This window comes from Ornithodoros turicata, chromosome 1, assembly GCF_037126465.1.
Source record: "Ornithodoros turicata isolate Travis chromosome 1, ASM3712646v1, whole genome shotgun sequence".
NCBI lineage: Eukaryota > Metazoa > Arthropoda > Arachnida > Ixodida > Argasidae > Ornithodoros > Ornithodoros turicata.
In genome coordinates this window covers 95339015-95359463 of record NC_088201.1, presented here as the reverse complement: position 1 = coordinate 95359463, position 20449 = coordinate 95339015, and the positions used below count along the sequence as shown (strand labels likewise).

The following is a 20449-nucleotide window of genomic DNA, read 5'->3' as shown; positions in this document are numbered from 1 at the left end:
ATTTTACTGTATTGTACCGTATGTACTGTATTGTTTCTCTGCGTGCAGCCATAGAAGCCGTCCTAATCTGTAATTTTGAATTTCAAACACGTCTAGTGTCATTTACTTGTTTCTTTAATGGCTTTTTTCCTGCATTATAATGAACTGACTTGCACTGTGGCATTGATGAGTGCTCAGTCACCCTCCCAGGGGTATATCGCTCGCTGAGCGACCCCTGATTTGCCAATTCCGAATGATGCGCAGCTATACCCAGAGCTGAAGAGCCGCAAACACGGCCAGACACGTGTCCTCTGGTGCTATCGCATCGTCCCATGAGTATCTGTTTCTCTGCGTGCAGCCATAGAAGCCATCTTAATCTGTAATTTTGAATTTCAAACACGTCTGGTGCCATTTACTTGTTTCCTCTGGCTTGCTTCTGGCTTTTTCTTACTGTATTGTATATGTGACGAAGGAACGGAGCGATCAGTGAATCAAAGAACCAACATATGTTTATTGCGCGCGCTGCACCTCCTCTTTCATACCTCACACACACACACACATATATATATATATATATATATATATATATATATATATATATATATATATATATGTATGTATTTCATAGTCATTTAAAGGTATTGCAAAGTGAAATACAACCTCAATGGTTCAAGGTACATCATGTCGATTTTGCCTCTGTGATGACACACACCAGGGATCGCCCCTCATCAGCAGCAGAGCCTGGATTTTTAGGCACGAAAAAACGTTGTTTTTAGCACCGATAAATGGCGCTACAAATCCCCGTTTAGGCACTAACAACGACATTAGAGGATTTATATATTGTTGATAATTGTTGATTTTTTTTCCCCTCCGTAGCTGTGACAGTGCAAAAACAAAGTCAGAGAATCAGCTACATCGGCAAAAACAATATGGTAAATGAGAGTTGTGACTATTTTTCTAATACTTTTGCTGCACGAAATGCAAAGCCCCTATCCCTCATATTACGGTCACGAGTCCCCTGGTCATTGCCTCCAGTTCCACGGCACTTCCCAGAAGGGCTTGTCGTGGCCAACATACTGGCGCTATGCGACGTGGGTTTGTAGCATCAGAGGCTAACGCTTTCTTCCTTTCAAATTCCACGCTTTCTTACTTTCAATTTTACGCTTTCAAATTTCTTACTTTTAAACTTTTTTAAGCTCCGCCTTCTAGACTTCGTTTTCAGTATTACCACAAGGCTCGCAATAACACGCAGATATGGAGAATCAATTCTGCTTACACTCGAAGCAGCGTCGCTTTCGCTCGTGTACCTATGGCCCTGATGACTGCCCGTGTAGAATGCATCTTCCTGAGGTTGCAAAAGTTTAGGAATTGTACAGAAAATGTGATTCGTTCTTCAAGCTCCCGTTCCAGTGTTTCATCGTGTGTCAAATTTCAGTTACAGAAGCGAAGGAAACAGGAAAGAAATAAAAAAGAAAAAAATCTTCAGGGACTCTACAGAACCAATAGGTCTGCGAGTTCTTGGCTGCAACAAGACCGTTACGAAACGTGCCTATATTTTACTATTACAACCCACGGAGCAACAGAATACTAGAAAGAAGCTACTTTACCGAGCAGCTACTTTACCGAGTAGCAGATTTTCAATTATCAGCTTACATTCCGGAACCTTTGAGATACTCGCTTCCTTCAAGCGATCGATGGATTCGAAAGGACGTGCGACGTGATCAATGTTAATTTCACCTGGACAACGGAGCTCCGCAAGCCATTTAGAGCCATTATAGGCATTTTTCGATGTTATTCGGAGTTTTGCGCATCTATGCCAAAATAGGCACCAAAGCCGGATAGGCATTTGGAGCAGTACCAAATCGATACAGGAGGTCGCTCAGCACCCAGTTCATGCTCTTGTATGAAAAGGCTCTGTCAAAACGACACGAACAAAATAAAATTAAAAAATAGGCATCTGCCTAGGAATCCGGGGCCTACTCATCAGCATCAGTTCTTCATGCTTTTCGTACTAAATAATTTTAAGCACTTCTATAGAAACTGGACGGTCGTCATATTCTACGTTCGCCGAGAAAAACAGTGGGGCCCACAAAGCACTTTCCATAGGCGTTTAACAAGTGTTGCGAAAGCTTTTTTTTTTTAATTTGTTCTTACTGTTTTTAGGAAGCTCACAGAAGTAGCGTGAAACAAGCACAACCCGTGGGAAGAACCTGGTCCATTCCAGCCAAAACCAGCCAGAGGTGTAGCTCGACCCGCTTCGATTTTGCTGAAAAAAATTGTGTGCATTCCTTTCGGAGTGTGTATGTAGGATATAAACTTTTTGCTTAATATTTTGTTTTCTTGAGCATTGGGGGCGCCTCGAACTTGGCCCAATCATGAAAAAGTGTTGTCCGTTCCAGGCGTCCTTCTGACAGATACAGACGACATTTCTGCGCTTTCTTTGATTTGTGTTAGAGGAGAAGGATCGATCTACCTTAGCGAAGTTCATATGGAACGAGAACGAATCTGGTGACGTGGTGAGAGTTTAAGAACGGAGTGCGTTTTGGGCACGCTTACGATTAATTTTCAGCATGTTAGCATTCTCGCGGGATCCCGAGATTATTTATGCTCATAAACTGCTGTATGGAGATTAGCTTCACGTAAAAATATGAAGCTGATCTATATTCATTGTTTAAGTAGGTGACCGTGAATATCCACAATTCACAAAAAAACACCCACTTTCATGTAGTATTTTCAATTACCTGAGGTAGTCTAGGAAGTGAAACAAATCGTGCCATTTGTAGAAAAGATCGTCTCCTGCAACATATTCAAAATCTACAGGTGTATTTTTCCTTAAACGAGAAAAAATATTTTTTTCCTGACGCATGCTCCGCTGCAGCTCATTCGTTAGTTGAGGTCGTCTAGGAAGTAAAACGTGATAACTTTGTGACCCTCTTTTGTGAAAAGAGACCCGCTGCTTTACCATTTTGAAAACTTACAGATGTATTTGTACTTACGCGAGAAAACAAGATTCGTCAGCGCACTTGCATCCCGTCTGTAAGGTACCATTATCACCCTTCTGACGAATCTCGCCTTCCGCTGTTCTGCCAAGTTCTACCAACTTAACACTCACAGTCGCTGCTTCGTAACAGATTCGTCGTCATTTAAGATTGTTTTCACATACCTGAAGTCGTCTGGGAAGTGAAACAATCACGCCATTTCAAGAACAGACCACCTTCTATAACATATTAAGAATATGCTGGCGCATTTATTCTTAAATGGGAAGAAACTTCGTAACAGTAAAGGGGGATGGGACGCCGTAACAGTTTTTGGAAACCATCTGTTAAGGTCTCGCGCGCACTTCTTTCACAACAGAAAGTAAAAAAAGGAAGAAAAAAAATTTTCTGTACATGCACTGTCTTTGTTTCACTGGAAGTACACGTTTTTGCTGCATGTGCCTGAACAGAGTATATATAACAGTACCTCCTGGTGCCCTGGATGAAGCATGCCTCATTGTGCTCCACGTTCAGCAATTTCATCTCTAACCGTACGGCCTCTGCGTTGAGTCACAACGCATGCTCCCTCTTTCAGCTTTTTTTCACCCACAGGAACAGCTGTGCAGGTGTACAGGAACAGGAGCAATTGTAATTTCTCTTTTTCTATTGCGACGTGCCATCAGGGAAGTAGTACTTTTCTCGAACATTGTTCAATAAACAAGCGGCGAATGGTGTGTACCGTAACATTGTCATGAATCATGAATCAGACAACAAGAAACGACGACGAAGCTGAAACGAAGAGGCGCCTGTGAGTTCTCGCGGTAGAACTAACAGTAGAAGGCAAATTTCCTTCAAAGGGTGATAATGGTACCTTACAGATGGGATATGAATGCGTTGCCGACTTTTTTTTTTCTCGCTTATGAAGAAATACACATGTATACGTTTAAATGTTATGAGAGAGGGTGTTTTCCACAAAGGCACATTTATTTGACATCCTAGAAGACCTCAACTAACGAATGAGCTGCAGCGGAGTGTGGTGAGGAAAAAAATCTTTTTTTCTCGTTTAAGGAAAAATACACCTATTGATTTTTTCAATATGTTACAGGAGACGACTTGTTCTACAAATGGCACGATGTGTTTCACATGTGAGAATATCTGAAAAATGTCATTTTTTTACGAATGCTCAAATATTCTCGATTGCTAAGTTAAGCAATGAACACAGGCCAGCTTCAAATTTTTATGTGAAGCGAATCTCCGTACACTAGTTTATGAGCATAAATAATTCCGGGCTCCTGAGACAATGGTAACTTGCCAACAATTTATCGTAAAGTTGGCCCAAAACGCGCTCCGTTCTTGAGCTCTTACGACGTCACCGGATTTATTTTCGTTCCATACACTCTTTGGGAAGCTAAATGGACCCTTCCCCTCTAGCACCAGACAAAGAAAGCGGAGAAATGTCGTCTGTATATGTCAGAAGGACGCGCGGAACGGACAACGCTTTTTCATGTTTGGGCCAAGTTCGAGGCGCCCCCAATGCCCAAGAAAGCAAAATCTCGAGAAAATACGTTTCTATCCTACATACACACCCATAAGAGAATGCATACATTTTTTTTTTTTTCAGTGAAATCTGCGAGGGTCGAGCTACACCTCTGGCTGGTTTCGGCTGGAATGGCCTACCTGTGTGCGAGATATTGTGTGTCAACAATATTGTCAAGCTGCCCGCTACCGGCTTTACTTGCTGTGTGTGTTCACGAAGCAGTTCCTCCATCGTTTGTTGCACAAAAACACCACTTGCACTTAGAACGTGCGCAACTTGAAGCTCCTTGGGGGCAAAGTGCACGCCTTCCACGGTCTTCAGTCGTTATGCATGAGCCAGTGGTCGCAATGATCCTAGCGAACATGTCTTCGTGGGAGGCTCTGCTTGTAGCACCTGTTCTGCGTTTGTTGCTTGGACTTGAGTGGTGGCCTCCCGACTTTTAGTGCGCTGTTTACCAACTTGACGGCACTTGCCACAGACTTTCGGAAGATCGTCAGAAACATTGTCTCGTCACTCACTGCGCGGCAGTCCCCCTCCTGCTGAAGCCATGCACTGTACAGGGACATGTCCAGCCCGTACCCGAAAAGTGGAAACTACCATCGTCGTGAATTCACAGCCGTTTTGTATAAGTGGACTCACATGTCTGAAAGGTCTGTACCTCCCATATGCTGATTATACATCTGCACCGCTGACGGGCATGGCGCAGACAGTTTGCACTTGCCCTCCGTTTTGTATCGCCTAACCGTTCCGTTGGTTGACATCTGCTGCGTTGCTTAGTACCACCGTCACGCACTTGTTGTCTCCCCACTTGACAGCTATAATTCCATCGTACGCGCGGAAATCATCCGCTCCTTTTCCCTTTTATAAGTTCTTTATAATTCAGTAGGGGAACTTCCCCACGCCTGTTCTGTCAAACTGTACCTACAGACTTAAAGTGAAACTTTGTCAAGATGCTTTATCAAGTCAATGTTGTTAAAATAGTTATAAAAGGAAACTGTGGTGCCCTCTGGAGGTCGTATAGCTCAACACAGGATTGGTACCATTTCGACACCTGGGAGGAGTTTCTCCTCGTCATCTTCCAGATACCCTTCAGCAATCGCGTGCTCCCACCTTGATACAATAGAAAATCATGTATCAATCCGTCGGAGCATTCTCTGCAAAAAAGCTTGTTCGCTTTGCTCTTCCAGGGATTCCATACCCTTGTCCCCGTTGTGCGCTACAATGACCTCATCGATGCTCCGCCTCTTAGATAGCTCAGTCTTCAGACACTCCTTCCATAGCATCTAGAAGAGGGGACGAACCTTCTGAAATCGGTTCGCGGTTTTGTCGTCGGCACTGTTACAGAAGTGAACGTTTCTTCGCAAGAGCTTGAACCTCTTTGACGTCAATATAGATGCAACCTGGTCAAACCTAGTGTCGGAGCACCAGTAGTTCTCAATGGAGGAAAACTTGTATAGTATTATATATTGTTAAGCCAAGAAATTCTGTCTAGTTCATGCTGGCGCTGGCAAGGGGCGTTTATATTTGACATGCAGATACCACAAGGCTACCAGAATGTCCATAAAGACTTTGAGTGAGTTACCAGCAATCTTTCTGAATATATCCGGTAAAGGAATACAGTCGTTCACAGGAAACTATCATATTTTGATGCACGATCTTCTTTGTTGGCACCATGCGATATACGAGACCCAGTGTCATAATTCAAAGTAAAATAATGGAAGATGGTTTGATAATCGCAGTAGAGGTGTCACTAGTTGTCTGTATCCCGCCCACTCATGACGGAAGGCAGCCACACTTCCTCCACATATTGTTGAGGCGGCTGTTAAAGAGTTCTGCTATTCACAGACAATGAGTGGCCGCCCATTGTCCGACCCCGATGTAGTACGTGGACACTTTTTCACATCTTCGGAGTCATTGTCCACCTCATCTAGCAGACCTGTGCCAATCCAAAAAAAACTTATCCTGAACGCTGACAGCACCTAACGCACCAATATTTCAAACCTGCGGTTGCTCCCATTGTGGCGAAGGACTTAAAACACACCCTGATTCACGCCTCTCACCTTCCTAAAAGTCCGGATGAAAAATTGAGTGAGCAACGGCTGAAGCAAGAACCATGCGGATATTGAAAGGAGTCCTTTAGACACTCTGTTCCACTCTACGTGTGTAATATCCTGCAAAAGACAAGCTCATTCTGCACTCGTCCTTAATAAAGATTAAATTCATCCGTACCCTTTTCCTGGTTAGGCCGTGCATGCTATCTGTAAAGCCACCTGCAACTTGCAGAGGGAGGTTGCTTGCTGTAAATAAATACTTTTTACTCCTCAGTTTGTGTGAAAAACACTAAAAGCGAACTGAAAGAACGTTCCACACTTACTTGTGTATGCAAAACGCCAGCAGGCATAGAGGACAGCAGTGCACCATATTGTCATGAGCACAGCATAGCGGATCAATACGGAGTCAAATGACCACGTAGTATACCGGGACATTTCCGCATTGAATGTCTGTGGGATAAAAGACAAAGTTGTGGTTGCCAAAGATCCACTGTAGGGATTCGGACGCTAGCTAGTGCGATGGCTAGTCACAACAGTGCTGAAAGTGCACAATTGGGGATACGCAAAATGTACGGCGCCATCTCCCGTGCACAGGAGAGGCTACGCCAGCCATCTTCGTTATGTCGAACAGAAAAGCCCTGAAGGTGCGCAATTGGGAATACGCAAAATATAAGGCGCCATCTGCCGTGCACATCAGAGACTACGCCGCCCACCTTGGTTATGTCGAGTATAAAAGTGCCTAGGGTGCACGGTTCGGTTTAGGGACCTTCTGTGTATGAGGACACGATTGTGCTGGAATGAATAGGCGCAAAATGTAAGGCGCGATCTCCCTTGCACAGCAGCGACTACGCCGGCCATATTGATTATGTCGAGCACAAAAGTACTGAGGGTGCAAAATTTCTGGATATGGAAAATGTAAGGTGCCATCCCCCGTGCACAGCAGAGACTACGCCGGCCCTCTTGGTTATGTCGAGCACAAAAGTGCTGAAGCTGCACAGTTGGGGATACGCAAAATGCAAAGCCCCCTTGCACAGCAGCGACTACGCCTGCCATCTTGGTTATGTCGAGAAGCGGGAAGGAGACCCAAGACGTGAAACATTCAAAACCCTGGCAGCACATGATAGTCTATTAGCCAAGCAAACCTTGTCTAACCTTAGACTTTAGGGCTAAATCTATGGTTAGACGTGCATTGGACACCTAGAATTATTGCCATTATTTAGACGTCCAAAAATAGTGATCTACAAGCCGTATGGCAGATTTTTGAAAATACAACTTCTAAGTTGACTGATTAATCTTGTAGCTGGACTTCTATATACAATGTATTAGAAATCGTCAAGGTATTGTATTAGTGTGTTTTTAAGAGCCGTGTGCATTCACGCATTAAAGACAGTCATTCTATCACAAGGGGTATTTTTGGGCAGTACTTGGGGCTCCTTTAGCCTCCAAGCTTGAAAAACGGAAGTTAAATTCCAGCAAAACATGCCGGGAACTAAATTAATTGATGTCATACTATGAAATAGCTATACGTTTATAACATAATGGTATTGCTCAAGTATTTCATGTTCAGTAGGGTATTTCTCCACAACAGTCGCCGCAAGAAAACAAACATTAAGGCAAAGGGAGAAACTGAAGTGAAGTTTGAAGGGTCACCTAAAAAATAAGTTTCCTTATTTTTGTTCTTCAGAAGAAATAGCAGCAGGAGGAACTCAGTGGTTTGGATGATACCTCAGCACCACACGCGCTGGTTAGTGCAGGTGCATTCAGTTCTGCGCCATGACGCAGCGTTACAACGTTCCCGGCGTTCTGGAGCCTTATGAGCATGGAAAACGTGTGTCCTTCATACGGGGTTGTAAAAATTTATGCAATGAACAGCGCAGCGCTGTGAGAGATCAGCTATATCGGCACGAAACAATAATTCCTTCTATAATTCCGACAATTGTTGACGAAGGCTGGCGGGTCAAAATTGATTATATACATTCTTACATATTTCATCACATAACTTTCCTCTGGTATTGACGCTAAAGCATTGGAATGATTTCCTCTCACCAGCTTTTACCAAAGGTTATGGGCGAGATTATTACTATTGAGTTTCCCGTTGTACATCGTACGATGGCAGAGAAAAAGTTGCCAAAGGGCAACTTGACAAGGCCCTGCCACCCAGCATCAGCAGCAAGCACATACATATGAAAGAAAATATTGCGAAATATAGAGACGTCACAAATTAAGAGCGTTTACAGCACTAACAGTATGCCCTAACAATGCAACTGGTGATGTCACGGTTCACCCTTCTCAGTGCTCCGATGTGTTCAATGAAAGTGTACTGCAGTTCATTATGAACCAGTACACAAGTATCTTATCCACCGATTATTTTCCATGGTTTCGCTCCGAGGGATTCAGTAGTTCTAGATACACTTAGAATTGTTAATGTAATTATTTTCCTTAAAACGTCCTCGAGGGCCGGCCTCGATGGTATTAACACAAATATGTTGAACTGCACTGACTCGTACGCTTCAATCATTTTAACGTGCATTTTTTCTCAATCGCTTGAAGAGGTCATTCTTCCGCATGACTGGAAAGTAGGAAAGGTGGTTCCGCTCCATATATCAGAAGCTAAACATTGTGCCAGTAACTATCGACCTATATATATATCATTCATATCCATCATATATCATCCTATATATATCATTAACAACTATTCTATGTAAAATACTAGAGCACATTTTCTACGCTCACCTTGTCGTACACGTAGAGTTCAATTCCTCCTTCTTTGCATATTAAGAAGGTTTCAGAACAAAATTGGTGAAATGCACCTAATTTCGTATGTTCATCACCTTCATGTTATGCTGGATTATTAGTTCCGTACGGACTGCATATTTATTGACTTCTCGAAGGCATTCGATAAAGTATCCTACCCTCTTTTGCTTCATAAATTGCGCAGTCTTGGCATCGACGATAAAATTGTAGCTTGGATGCCCTCCTTCTTAACTAATCGCTCACATTTTTGTCTTCGAAAATGATAACAAATCCAGTCTAACGCCTGTCCATTCTGGGGTTCCCCATGGTTCCTTTCATGGCCCGCTTCTCTTCCACATTTACATTTACGACCTTCCCACTGATCTTAGATACACCGTACGTATCTGTACTGATGATTGTGATATGGAATTACTGCGCACTTGCCTTATTAAGCTTTCTACGTGGTGTCAAACATGGCACATGTAACTTAACTTCTCAAAATGTAAATTCATGATAATTTCTCGCTCTAATAAAGTGCATGAGTCTTATTCCATTAATAAGATTCCACTTGAATCAGTATCACTTTACAAATACATCGGCGCTTTCATTTCTTCTTATCTATCATGGCGCCCTCATGTTGAACATATCGCTTGCAACGTATCCTGAGCTCTAGTTTACTGTCGCCGAAATTTTTTATCCGCTCCAATTAACACTAAAGTAGCTTTGCATAAATCGCAGGTCCTTCCAAAATTAGAACGTTCAGCCTCCGTGTGGGGTACTGATCTCACCGCCATTTCAAACTCAACACAGACAGTTCAAAACTGGGAAGCCCGATTCATATTTGGTAATTACAACCGCACCGCCGGTGTCACTGCTATAAAACATAACCTCCGTCTGCCTCTGCTTTGCACTCGTCTACAAATAACTCGCCTTTTTTTCACAATATTTATTATTAATAACCACCTAGGAGAATCGTTAATCCAACAGGCTACATGTAGCTCTCCTCGTTCGATCACCCGGAGAAGGTGCGCATTCTCTCATTCTCAACGGGATAATTTCACAATTTATTTCTTGCTCGTACATCGTTGGAGTGGAACCGCCTTGACGGTAGCATAAACTGCTACCGTGTTTATGCCATTATTTCTATGCGTAGCCATCTTTTTTGTCATTCTACATGTTGTACACTTCTGCTGCTATTTTTTGCTCTCTAATAGACTAAAATCCTTCGTTTTTGTTTTGACATATACACGTTTCTGTGCAATTTGTTCAATAAGCGCAGTTTTGTTGATGTGGAATTAATTTGGAAATAGTTTTGTATGCTGCTTATATGATCATATTTTTGCCAATTCTTAACCACTCCCATTGTCTCACAGCGCTGACGATAAGTAAATCAATACATAAATAAATATGGTCGACCAATTGTTAGATCCAACGGGAGTGCGTTAGATTTAAAACTTGAAACACTTCTGGAACTCCCCTTCACAACGCCACACAACAATTCAATGACCCTTCACAAACGCTACACGACCCCACACAACGCTAACATAAACGGCATCTACAGGCAAACGAGTCTTTCGGGTTTGCTCCTATTCAGTTTGACGGCGGAGTCTCGCGGCCTTAGCGTTCTTTCGTCGCCGGACCTCCCCACAGCCTGCATAGTCCATTGCGAGCCCGCGCAGACACATAGGAAACTGTCGACCACTAAGGAAAAGTGAGGAGACGGAACTTCGCCCGAATGTAGCGCCCCTAATCCTCGAACCTTTTATCGTCGCAGGGCGTCGCTCGCGTTCTCTGGTGAGCCAGCCTGGCTCAGGAAGATACACGCTTTGGCAGTGCTATGCATGCAACCCAAATGCTCTGTGAAGATGACCTTACAAACATGCACTTCGTGTGTTTGGCAGTGAATTTGTGTTTTACATCGGCAACTGTTAAGGGCAGACCAGGGCAGACCCCAACGAGACATGTATGAACATATAAGTAATATGCAAGCGAGCAATATCACGGTCGATTAGAATGGTTGAGTGCGCCTGTTGGTACATAGCTACACTCTAAACCCAGTGACGGATTGGTGACGTCTGATCAACTGGCACATTTTTTTAAAAAATGCGCTAGGCGACTTCAAGGGGGCATGCGGTGCCTGATAAAGCTACAGGTGCTCTGTGCCCCCTGAAACAACTGGTACGACATCCCTGCTGACGCCAGGAGCCACAGTGTACCTGACGTATTGAAGGGTTACTCGTACCCCTAATACGCGAGACACATCGTGCCTCTCGAGCTACTTAACAAAAAAATTACCTCCAGGTTTCTCAAAATAAACGAAAAAGAAAGGAAGAAAATGCACCAAGTACACCGGACTTGAAACACTAAATTTTATTGGCGTGCACATTTATTCGCGCAACGCATTATTCAACAAGCACACGGGTGCACGGCTCAGGAGGCACACATATTATTCAGTGGGCACAAAGCCGTTGCATAGCGACGTGACGGCTTTGTGCCTGCTGAAATTTGGCGATGGAAATCGCCGTGCTTGCTATTTGATAACTGTAACAGCTGTTTCCAGACGGTTACGGCTATGAACCGGCTGTACTTTCTGAGGGAACTTTTTTCACCGGCACATGTCCGTCACAGGATTTATAGTGTATACGAAGAAATTGGAGCTGTAAGGACAAGGGACATAAAGAACACACGTGCACGGGACCGGCTGGTCCACTACAACAAGTTATGTATTCGTCAAGGAAACTGCCTTTATACAGGTTTGTCATGTGACCAGAGGGGAACAAATAAACACACAAGCGAAGAAAACAGAACAGATTGCATATCTCCATCATTCACCGTACTTACTATCTAAGTACATCAGTTCATCTTAATTAAGTGCGATTAAGGGCTCACTGATACATTTTTCGCGCCCTTCTTCCCAAATAAAGAATGCTTCAAAAATTTCCCGTTCATCGTTTGACCTGAATCTCTCTTTTACCTGTGTTTGTTCCATGCAGCTTTCGTTTATATCTACATCGACTAACATGAAGGGCTAAGGTGCCGTTTAATGCGCCCTTTGTATTATTTCTATGTGCCATCAACCGCTCATTGATGCAACGCCCCGCCTGTCCTACGTACCGGGTGTTTCCGTTAAATCCCCGGGCTAAACAAATTCGCGAAGGGGTGCATCAATCGAAGAACTTTCTTTTTTGCAACTATCTACCCGATACCGCCTACAAGCTGCCCAGCCTGTGAATTAGTGGGAGAAACATAACTGCTAAAGCAAGGCGCTGTCAGCATTAAATGATTACTACCCTTTTTGGGAACTTCAGAGGACAACTTTTACAGGAAAATCAGTCACCGAAGCTGGTCATTTGTTGCAGTAATTAGTTGGTTTCGGTTTACATAATTTTGTCGCGGCTGGTCGCGGTGAAGCGCAAAAGGACGCTCTTTCACTCCCTTATCCACCAATGAGTTACGTCCTCACACCAATGAATGACACCAATGAATTACGTCCTTTTTAGAAATAATACAAAGAGCACGGTAAACGGCACCTTAACCCTTCATGTTAGTCGATGCGGATCCAAACCAAAGCTGGAACACTGGTAAAAGGCAGATTCAGGTCAAACGATGAACAGCAAATTTTTGCAGCATTCTTAATTTGGAAAGATGAGGGAGCAAAATGTGTAAGTGAACCCTCAATCGCACTTAGTCAAGTTGAACTGATATACTTCGATAGTAAGTACGGTGAATGATGGAGATATGCAAACTGTTCTGTTTTGTTCCCGTGTGTGCTTATTTATTCCCCTCTGGTCACATGACAAACTTGGCTGCAATATTATTTTAAGGTATCGCCGTGGCGTTGGCTTTGGGTCGTGATGGGCGCCAGCTCCATCTTCAAGATTCGTGTTGCACATATTTTCTCATTCGTACCCATCGTGCATGACCCGTTAATATTACTTTATCTGGAGGTCTGGGCACCGTTGACTACAAAGTAACAGTTACTGCAGTCTTTGCGAATTTTCTGGTCCTTTTCTTTTTTTGGCGAAATACAATCGAGCCATCCATATTTCGTAACCTTTGCCAGACTTGCTATAGCTCGCCCACGCTTGACGCACGCCATGAAAACACGTAGGAACACATGTGGACATTACGAGGATCTCCAGAGAACCACCTCACGCCGACGCTCGCTGGATAGCCATTTGCACACGCACATATATTTACACTGTTTCTCTGTACGGTGCTGAACGGTGATCCCCTGTAAGGAGGCTTACCCGCTCTGATTAGGCTGTGCTGAAGGAGCGTGTAGTTTTGAACGGAACCATGAAGAAGAAAACAACAGGAAAAGTGAACTTTCTGTACACGCAAATATCGTGTTTACTGATTGATTTATTTTCGTTTGTGCGTATGTACCGCACGAGTTCAATTTGAAAAGTGCATTTCCAAGGCGAGAGTCTGCATAGCCTCCCACGGCACGCGAGCGCCACGGCATGGCCATAAAATCTTCGAGCAATTAGGGACCATAGTTCCTCCGAGGGGCGCCGGGCGAGATCGTCTCCGTACTTCTCCTCCGTGACTCTACCCCATTGGTGGCGCTAATGTCGCGTCTGTCACATTGTGGCTTACTGTCGAGTCTTGCGCATTTTGTGAAGCAAGGCAAGAGAGAACATTGGAACGACTCACTGAATTTTCCAGATTCACGCAGTGACTCTCGAGAGCTCTGAGCGTGTAGGCGATTGCATTTCGGGAGAGTTTTCGGATTGGGTCCCAGGTGACAGGTTTCCTTACTTTGTTACCAATGCACTGCGGAATTACTCGCCAGAGGACCACCACCGAAATTCGCTACAAGACTTTCGGCCCGCAGTGCATGGCTACCCTAGGGAACGCACCGCAATGCTTATGATAGACGTTTCAAATGTTGCAACATTCACAGTCAAGAACTTACAAACACCATGTAGCAACCTGCCGCCATATTCCGGAAGACACAACAATCACCAATTGCGCATAATTGATCGCTCTTTTGTGTTGGTGGTTGGTAAAATAACAAAGGGATCGCTCTTTTCTTCTTACTGCTAAGCAATCCGGACGTGCACGGTAGATACTTCGTATTTAGATGGCATGGATTCAAGAGACGCATGTGAACGCATTGGCAGAGCGTCTCTGTTCATATCATACAATACGTATCAAAATGCAAGTCAACTTACATTCTGTTGTGATACTCGGGCGCTGCTATGGCAAAAACGCCAGGAAGGCAGCACACTTCTCAAATAACTGAGAACAAGTGGCGATACCACCTGCAAGGAGCAGACAGGAAACCGACGCACATGAGCAGCTTTCTTCTGGAATTATACAAATTACTTGGAGCTAGCTTATTTTACAAAAGCCTCCAAGCCGTCATACAGCTGCCAGCATTCGAACCAGAATTGTCCATTGTACAAACCATCACAGCCGCCACTGCGTGAAAGGTCATTAAGGAGTAATCTAAGCACGTTGTGCCATTTTGGTCAATCCTAAATACAACTCATTACTTCAGCGAATGCACTATACTATGGACATCTCTTCCTTCCGTGTGTCATGACCTACGTGTTTTACTCAGTCGTATACCCCTTGCAGTCGCTTTAATATATAAGCTCGTGATTATTATAATGTTCGCCTGTACGGCGCGCTCTCCTTCCTAATCTCCACTCACCCGAGAACTACCGTGTGATGAGATAACAAAACACAAGCACCTCTACAGGGTGGTCGAATACTAGCTGGGCCAAAATCACAGTATTTTGCTATCAAACAGAGCTCTGCGGGTTAACCAGCAATTGACTCCTGTGGTTACTGATTGCGTTGATGAAAGATGGAGCGGTTCAGCAACTCTGATGGCTTGGGCCTAGGGTTGCCACCTGTCCGGGCTTCACCTGAAGAGTTCAGAATTTCAAGGCTTGCGTTCAGTGTCCGGGTGAAGGTATAATTCGTACATAAAATGTTCGGGAATTGGCCCAGTCATAGTAAATGCCTTGCGACTTGGAGTTTTTCGTTCGCGACATCGTCACCAAAGATTGAGCCATAGCTAAAATGAGCAATGAAAGCCAGGTATCGGAACCGTTATTTTTTTCGGTTCGATTTGATTCGGGTTAAGGTTCAGGCAAGTTGGCTCGCTTCGAGTGCAGCTCCGCAGCAGGGGAAAATATCTGGACTGCTGTACTGCACACCAGTCTCTTCCTGAGGATATAATCATTCTATACAAATTGTACAGACACTTGTATGCACACAAAATTGCGTAGATGCGGGCTAGCTGGTGGATGAACTCCATAATGTAAAATCCCGAGTTTGGGAACACAGAGGGACGACATACAACACACCGTCCCTCTGTGTGCTTTTACATTATGCAGTATATACAGAACTTCGATGCGATATCGGAAACCGCAATAAAAAATAATTTTAATACAAATCTGTGCAACCCTTAATGAATATGTTGCCACTATTGAGCTAATCGGATTTACTCCCGGAAGATACCTTGCACAAAGTTTCGCATCATCCTCGACTACAGAAGTGCACGCGGTGCCCCTATACAAAGTGTGTGAAGACATCTGCATTACTGTACTGTGTCGTCCTGGCGTCACACCTACTTGGCCTCTTCGTTGTACAGCGCTCACCGAGTGTATTGAGCTGACTACCGCCTCATACACAAGACAAAAGTGCTTCGGACAAAGGACTTTCGCTTTGTTTCGGAGATCGGCGTAGCTGCCACAAAGAATGTGGTTCCAGCGGATCAAGCCGAAGGCGTAACAGAATTGGCGCAACTGTGCAGAAGCTGCTTCAAGTACTTCGCAGCAAAGGTGGCTGAATCACGGCACGCAGCAATGTCGCCCACATTTAAAGGAAGCTCAGAGGGTGAGCAGTTTGTGCACCAGCCCGACGTGGTCGAAGAAATCAATGAGTATATATCATCTGAAGCCATTAACGTCACACGCTTAAGCCCAGAAGGAAGTCGGTGGAGGCGTATGCACAGCGTAAACTCTCCGAAATACGTGAAGAAGTGGTCAGAAAGACAGGCCGAAAACTTTAGGCCGCTTTCGGTGTCGCCTTGCCAGGAACATCTAGGTATGTATATATGTGTGTATGTATGTGAGGGGTATGTCAAGTAAGATGTGAAGGAGAAGTTCTTAATTCGAGTTTAATATGTTTTCCTTTAACAACATCCAGGAGTAACTGCGAGGATTGCAGCGAGGTAGCACGTAACGTGAGAAGAGCCCATCAAGGGGGGAAACTGCGTCGTTTCAAGAGCGTTGCCGCATTTTGACGCTGCTGCCCACATCCTGGCCTGAAATGAAAATCCTGGACGCCATCCCAGAGGCTACACGGTACAAGTCTAAGAAGCTTCGCCTGGACAAGCACATATGGGCGTCACCTGACCCGTACCAAGGGCACCCACTCAGCGAGGAGAACTTGAGCGCGGTTGTTGAGTTCTTTACGAACAATGAGCTCGACTACGCTGTTCAGAGCCCCTGACCCAGGGATGCAGTGCAAGTGCGCGAAGGAGGAACGAAAGTAAGCAACACAAAACGCTACATGACTCGTTCTATCCGTGAGACCTACCAACTCTTTCAAGCAGCCCATCCGGACATCAAGCTAAGCAGAACAAAATTATATTCTTTGCGCCCCAAATGGGTTAGCACTATAGCCCATGCAGAGACGCATGTGTTTGTACGTATTGTACTAACTTTGATCTGTGCGTGGTGGCCTTAAACAACGCTTCTGATGCCGTGATAACGGCGGACTACCTCATGAGACTGTGCCTATGTCCAGCGCCTCGCAGCTGTTGCTTCGTCAGTGTACAGCATGTCCTGACAAGGAAGCCCTTACCGCCCACAGCGTACAACTTTCCGACGAAGTTGATCAATTTGAGGTGGCAGTTTGGGAGTCCGGAGAGCTTCTTAAGAAACTTCTGCCCGTCGAGGGCTTTGTGGATCTAATTAGACGCTGTACAATGTGTTACACATGCCATGATTATGTAAGAGGAGTACAGCGCCAAGCTATTTGGAAAGAGAAATTGTGCGTGAAGCCAACAAGCCTTGTCTTCCACTTCGACTTCGCCGAAAACTGGACGTTATCCTGCCCAGCGAGGTCCAGGGCTACCATTGGAAGAAAACTCAAAAATCTATATTCACATGCGTAGTCACGGCTTCAACGGGAGGTACTCGTAGCTACGCAGTTGTCAGCGACAACACACACCACGATACCGCAGCAGCTTTGCTTGCAGTACGAAGGATTGACAGCTTCATGGACGAGAAGCCCCCCCCCCCCCCCCGTTTACGGTAGCGTAGTCTACGTCACCGATGGAGCCAGCGCGCACTTCAAGAATCGATTTCAGCTGCATGAAATGACGAATGACAAGATGGCTATTTTCAGCACCGGGGCATGGAAAGAATGCGTGCGATGGCATTGGGAGGTGTAGTTAAGTATGCCGCAACCATTCATAACCTGCGTTCACCGGCGACCCAGGCGATTCAAAACGCCGCCAACTTGGTGCGCGTCTTGTCGGCGAAGCTGCACAGGATATCCTTCCTTCACCTGCCGTGCGACGACGTAGAGCAGTTCAGAAGGAGCAAAGAAGAGCAATGGAAATCCGTGCGACCTGCGAGAGGGCTCCGTTCGTCTTTCCTTTGGAAAAAGTCTGACAAGAACCTGCCATCAAAAGTAACATTAAGGAAAGTGGCACCTACAACAGCCTAAAGCAGTTCATGACACGAGCGCTCTCATTCACCCGGAATGCTCTGCGTATCTTACGTTACCTTCTTACCTTCGTTACCTTGTCTTCTTCACTGTCAAGTTGCTTTTATTCTGTGTACTGTAAATATGCTTCTATATGATCACCGTGAACAAATATACCTCTTATAAAGACGCAGAAGTATTCTAAAGCATTCTGTTCTTCACGGGCTCCCAGCACTTGCAATAAATGTGCGTCATCCCGCAAAAAATGTGAGCACATCTGGCTGCTCCGCAATCTACATTCAGCGAACACAACACTGTTATGAACGGAAACGCTCAGAATGGCTTCAAACAATGGCAATAAATTTTCATGTAAAGACAGAAGTTGAAAGTCCCTTTGGAAAATTCGATTTTGCAACGCGGGACACTGTGCCACCGCTTGGATGTGCAGCGCGTATAGTGCCGGCAAAAAATTCACAGTGCGCCTACCAATCAAGTCCGAATTTTGAATTTTCTTCTGTGAATAGTCTAGTGTGCATAGTCATAGTGTCATTGGGATTACCTACGACATATAAAATTTTCGAGACTAGTTCTTGGTGGTTTTTTTTTAGATAAAGGCTTCCGAAATTCCTCATTTTTCGGTGGTGTGGTGCTATATAAAGAAGTATCGCTTACGTTCCTGGCAGAGTAGAGCAACAAATTATATACAATTCGATAGCCCCATGAATAACAAATTGAACGGCATAAAGCTCAATCTTATCCGTTTTTTACATCGCCCGCAAAGTTGCAGTGAATATGGTGCTTTTCGGCGCTTTCAGTCAACTTTGATATGTTTTTTGCAGACAAACAAAAAGCGACACAGCACTGCTGACGCAGGAGCCTATTGTGCCCTAGCTAGTCTAAAGCCAGAGCAAGATATTACTACAATGCGGCAAGAAATAGCCTTGTAGGGAACGCTCAAACCTGCGCGCGACGACATCGTCTTATGAGAGGCAGTTTTTTCGTCCTCTCCTATTTCCCGAACCGCGCAGCGCAGAGAATTCCGAAATCGTTTATTTCTCCTAACTCACCTATGGCTTCAACATATATTTTTTCCCGTTCATTCGAGACATCACGTGTACCGGATTGTTCGATTTGAGATGGAACTAGCCTGCAGCAGTACTCGTTCTGGTGACGTGTCATTCTCCCAATCAAGAACCTGGCGGAATGTTACGTGGTGTTACATCAGTTACTAAGTGTCTTCGATTCACAAAAAAGTGCAGGGCGCGAGTGTAAGACGAGCGGGCGGAAGTGTACGTCAGTGCAGCCTCAGTGCAGGTTGCACCAAAGCTGAATCGAATAGGAGAGTTGGCTCCGTGCAGTCTGTCGTCTGCTGCGCGCCGTCCGGTTAATTTCGACAATGAGCGACTCTTTGCCCAGCGCCTTTGAGCTCACAGACTCCTGTAGTGAGGAGGAGGAAGACGAAGACAACGTCCACCGTGATCGCAGCGTAATCGTTGTGCGAGTTGCGGTTGGACAGGAAGCGAGTGGCACTGTATTATGAGAACGTCGCAGACACACATTTTGGAAAATATAATTTCCATCGTCGAGCGCAGGCCGAACAGATTTTAACACTCCAGCAACTTCTGCAGTGAATTCCAGGATGGAAAACCGTTTTCTTTGGTGATAAAATAAGCAGGCGACAAGCTTCAAGTACATTCAGAAACCGGATAGGGAATTAACACGGAAAAGCGAAAACACGGAAGTGCATCAAAAGGCTTAAAAAATTAGAATAGTGATACTGAAACTGAAAAAAGAATGTGAAGCTACAGTTTTCTTTTCAGTGCTTTATTTTACGCGTCCGCCATGTTGTCGTCTGCTACCGAGTTGCACGGAACGCTGCACGGTGATATGAGGAGGTGCAATATTTTCCTGCACTCGTGCTGCACTCCTGCGGCACTTTTTTGAATCGAATGAGAAAGTGTAGTGCAAAGGCTGGGGCACCTTCGCCGAATCGAACGGCAGAAGTTGCACTACTTGCACCAGTTCAAAAAGTGCAGCCCAATCGAAGACACTTATTCTGATAGAGAGAGAGATAACAGCGCGATTGTGTGGCATTGCACATGCTTGACTTTCGATGGACATATTTCGTAATGTTGATGAAGTAATACTCCAAGCAATTCCTCCCTTTACCGTTTGTTTGTATCCGTAACTGAATTAACTGAATTAGAGAAGGTACGGGAAGCAAGTCGGTCTGCGCATGCGCACTTCAATGAGGATCCGTGTGCCGAGCAGCGCTGTGAATGGCTCCTGGAGATCACGTGGTTTTAATGCCCGCTATTTTCCCTGGATCGTTGTGGATACTGAAAGTTAAGGCGGCTGGCTTCAACATCACATTCATCATAACAGTCATGTGATTCGCTTCCAGAGTGTTTTTCGTTTTCGTTTTTCGTCAGCGATTCCATCCTAAATACTTTCCGAAAGGCAACAATGTTGGTGATGCCGTGCTATATCTGAAC

At 44.8% G+C, this 20449-nt stretch overlaps 1 protein-coding gene across 3 annotated transcripts in view; it reads right to left on the bottom strand.

Annotated features, from left to right (window-relative positions):
• Positions 1-14667, bottom strand: part of LOC135366726 (protein-cysteine N-palmitoyltransferase Rasp-like) — a 124622-nt gene extending 109955 nt beyond the window's left edge. For 2 of the 3 annotated variants that reach the window (XM_064599571.1, XM_064599590.1), the window contains exons 1-4: positions 14456-14667; positions 6866-6992; positions 6721-6788; positions 6552-6662 (exon numbers count right to left, since the gene is read on the bottom strand). In XM_064599571.1, coding sequence (XP_064455641.1) covers positions 6552-6662; positions 6721-6788; positions 6866-6977 — 291 coding nt within the window. In that variant the 5' untranslated portion in view covers positions 6978-6992; positions 14456-14667. Of the gene's footprint in view, positions 1-6551; positions 6663-6720; positions 6789-6865; positions 6993-13934; positions 14121-14455 lie in introns of those variants that run through there. The other variant, XM_064599581.1, reaches the window with a different exon arrangement.
• Between the last annotated feature and the right edge of the window lie 5782 nt (positions 14668-20449).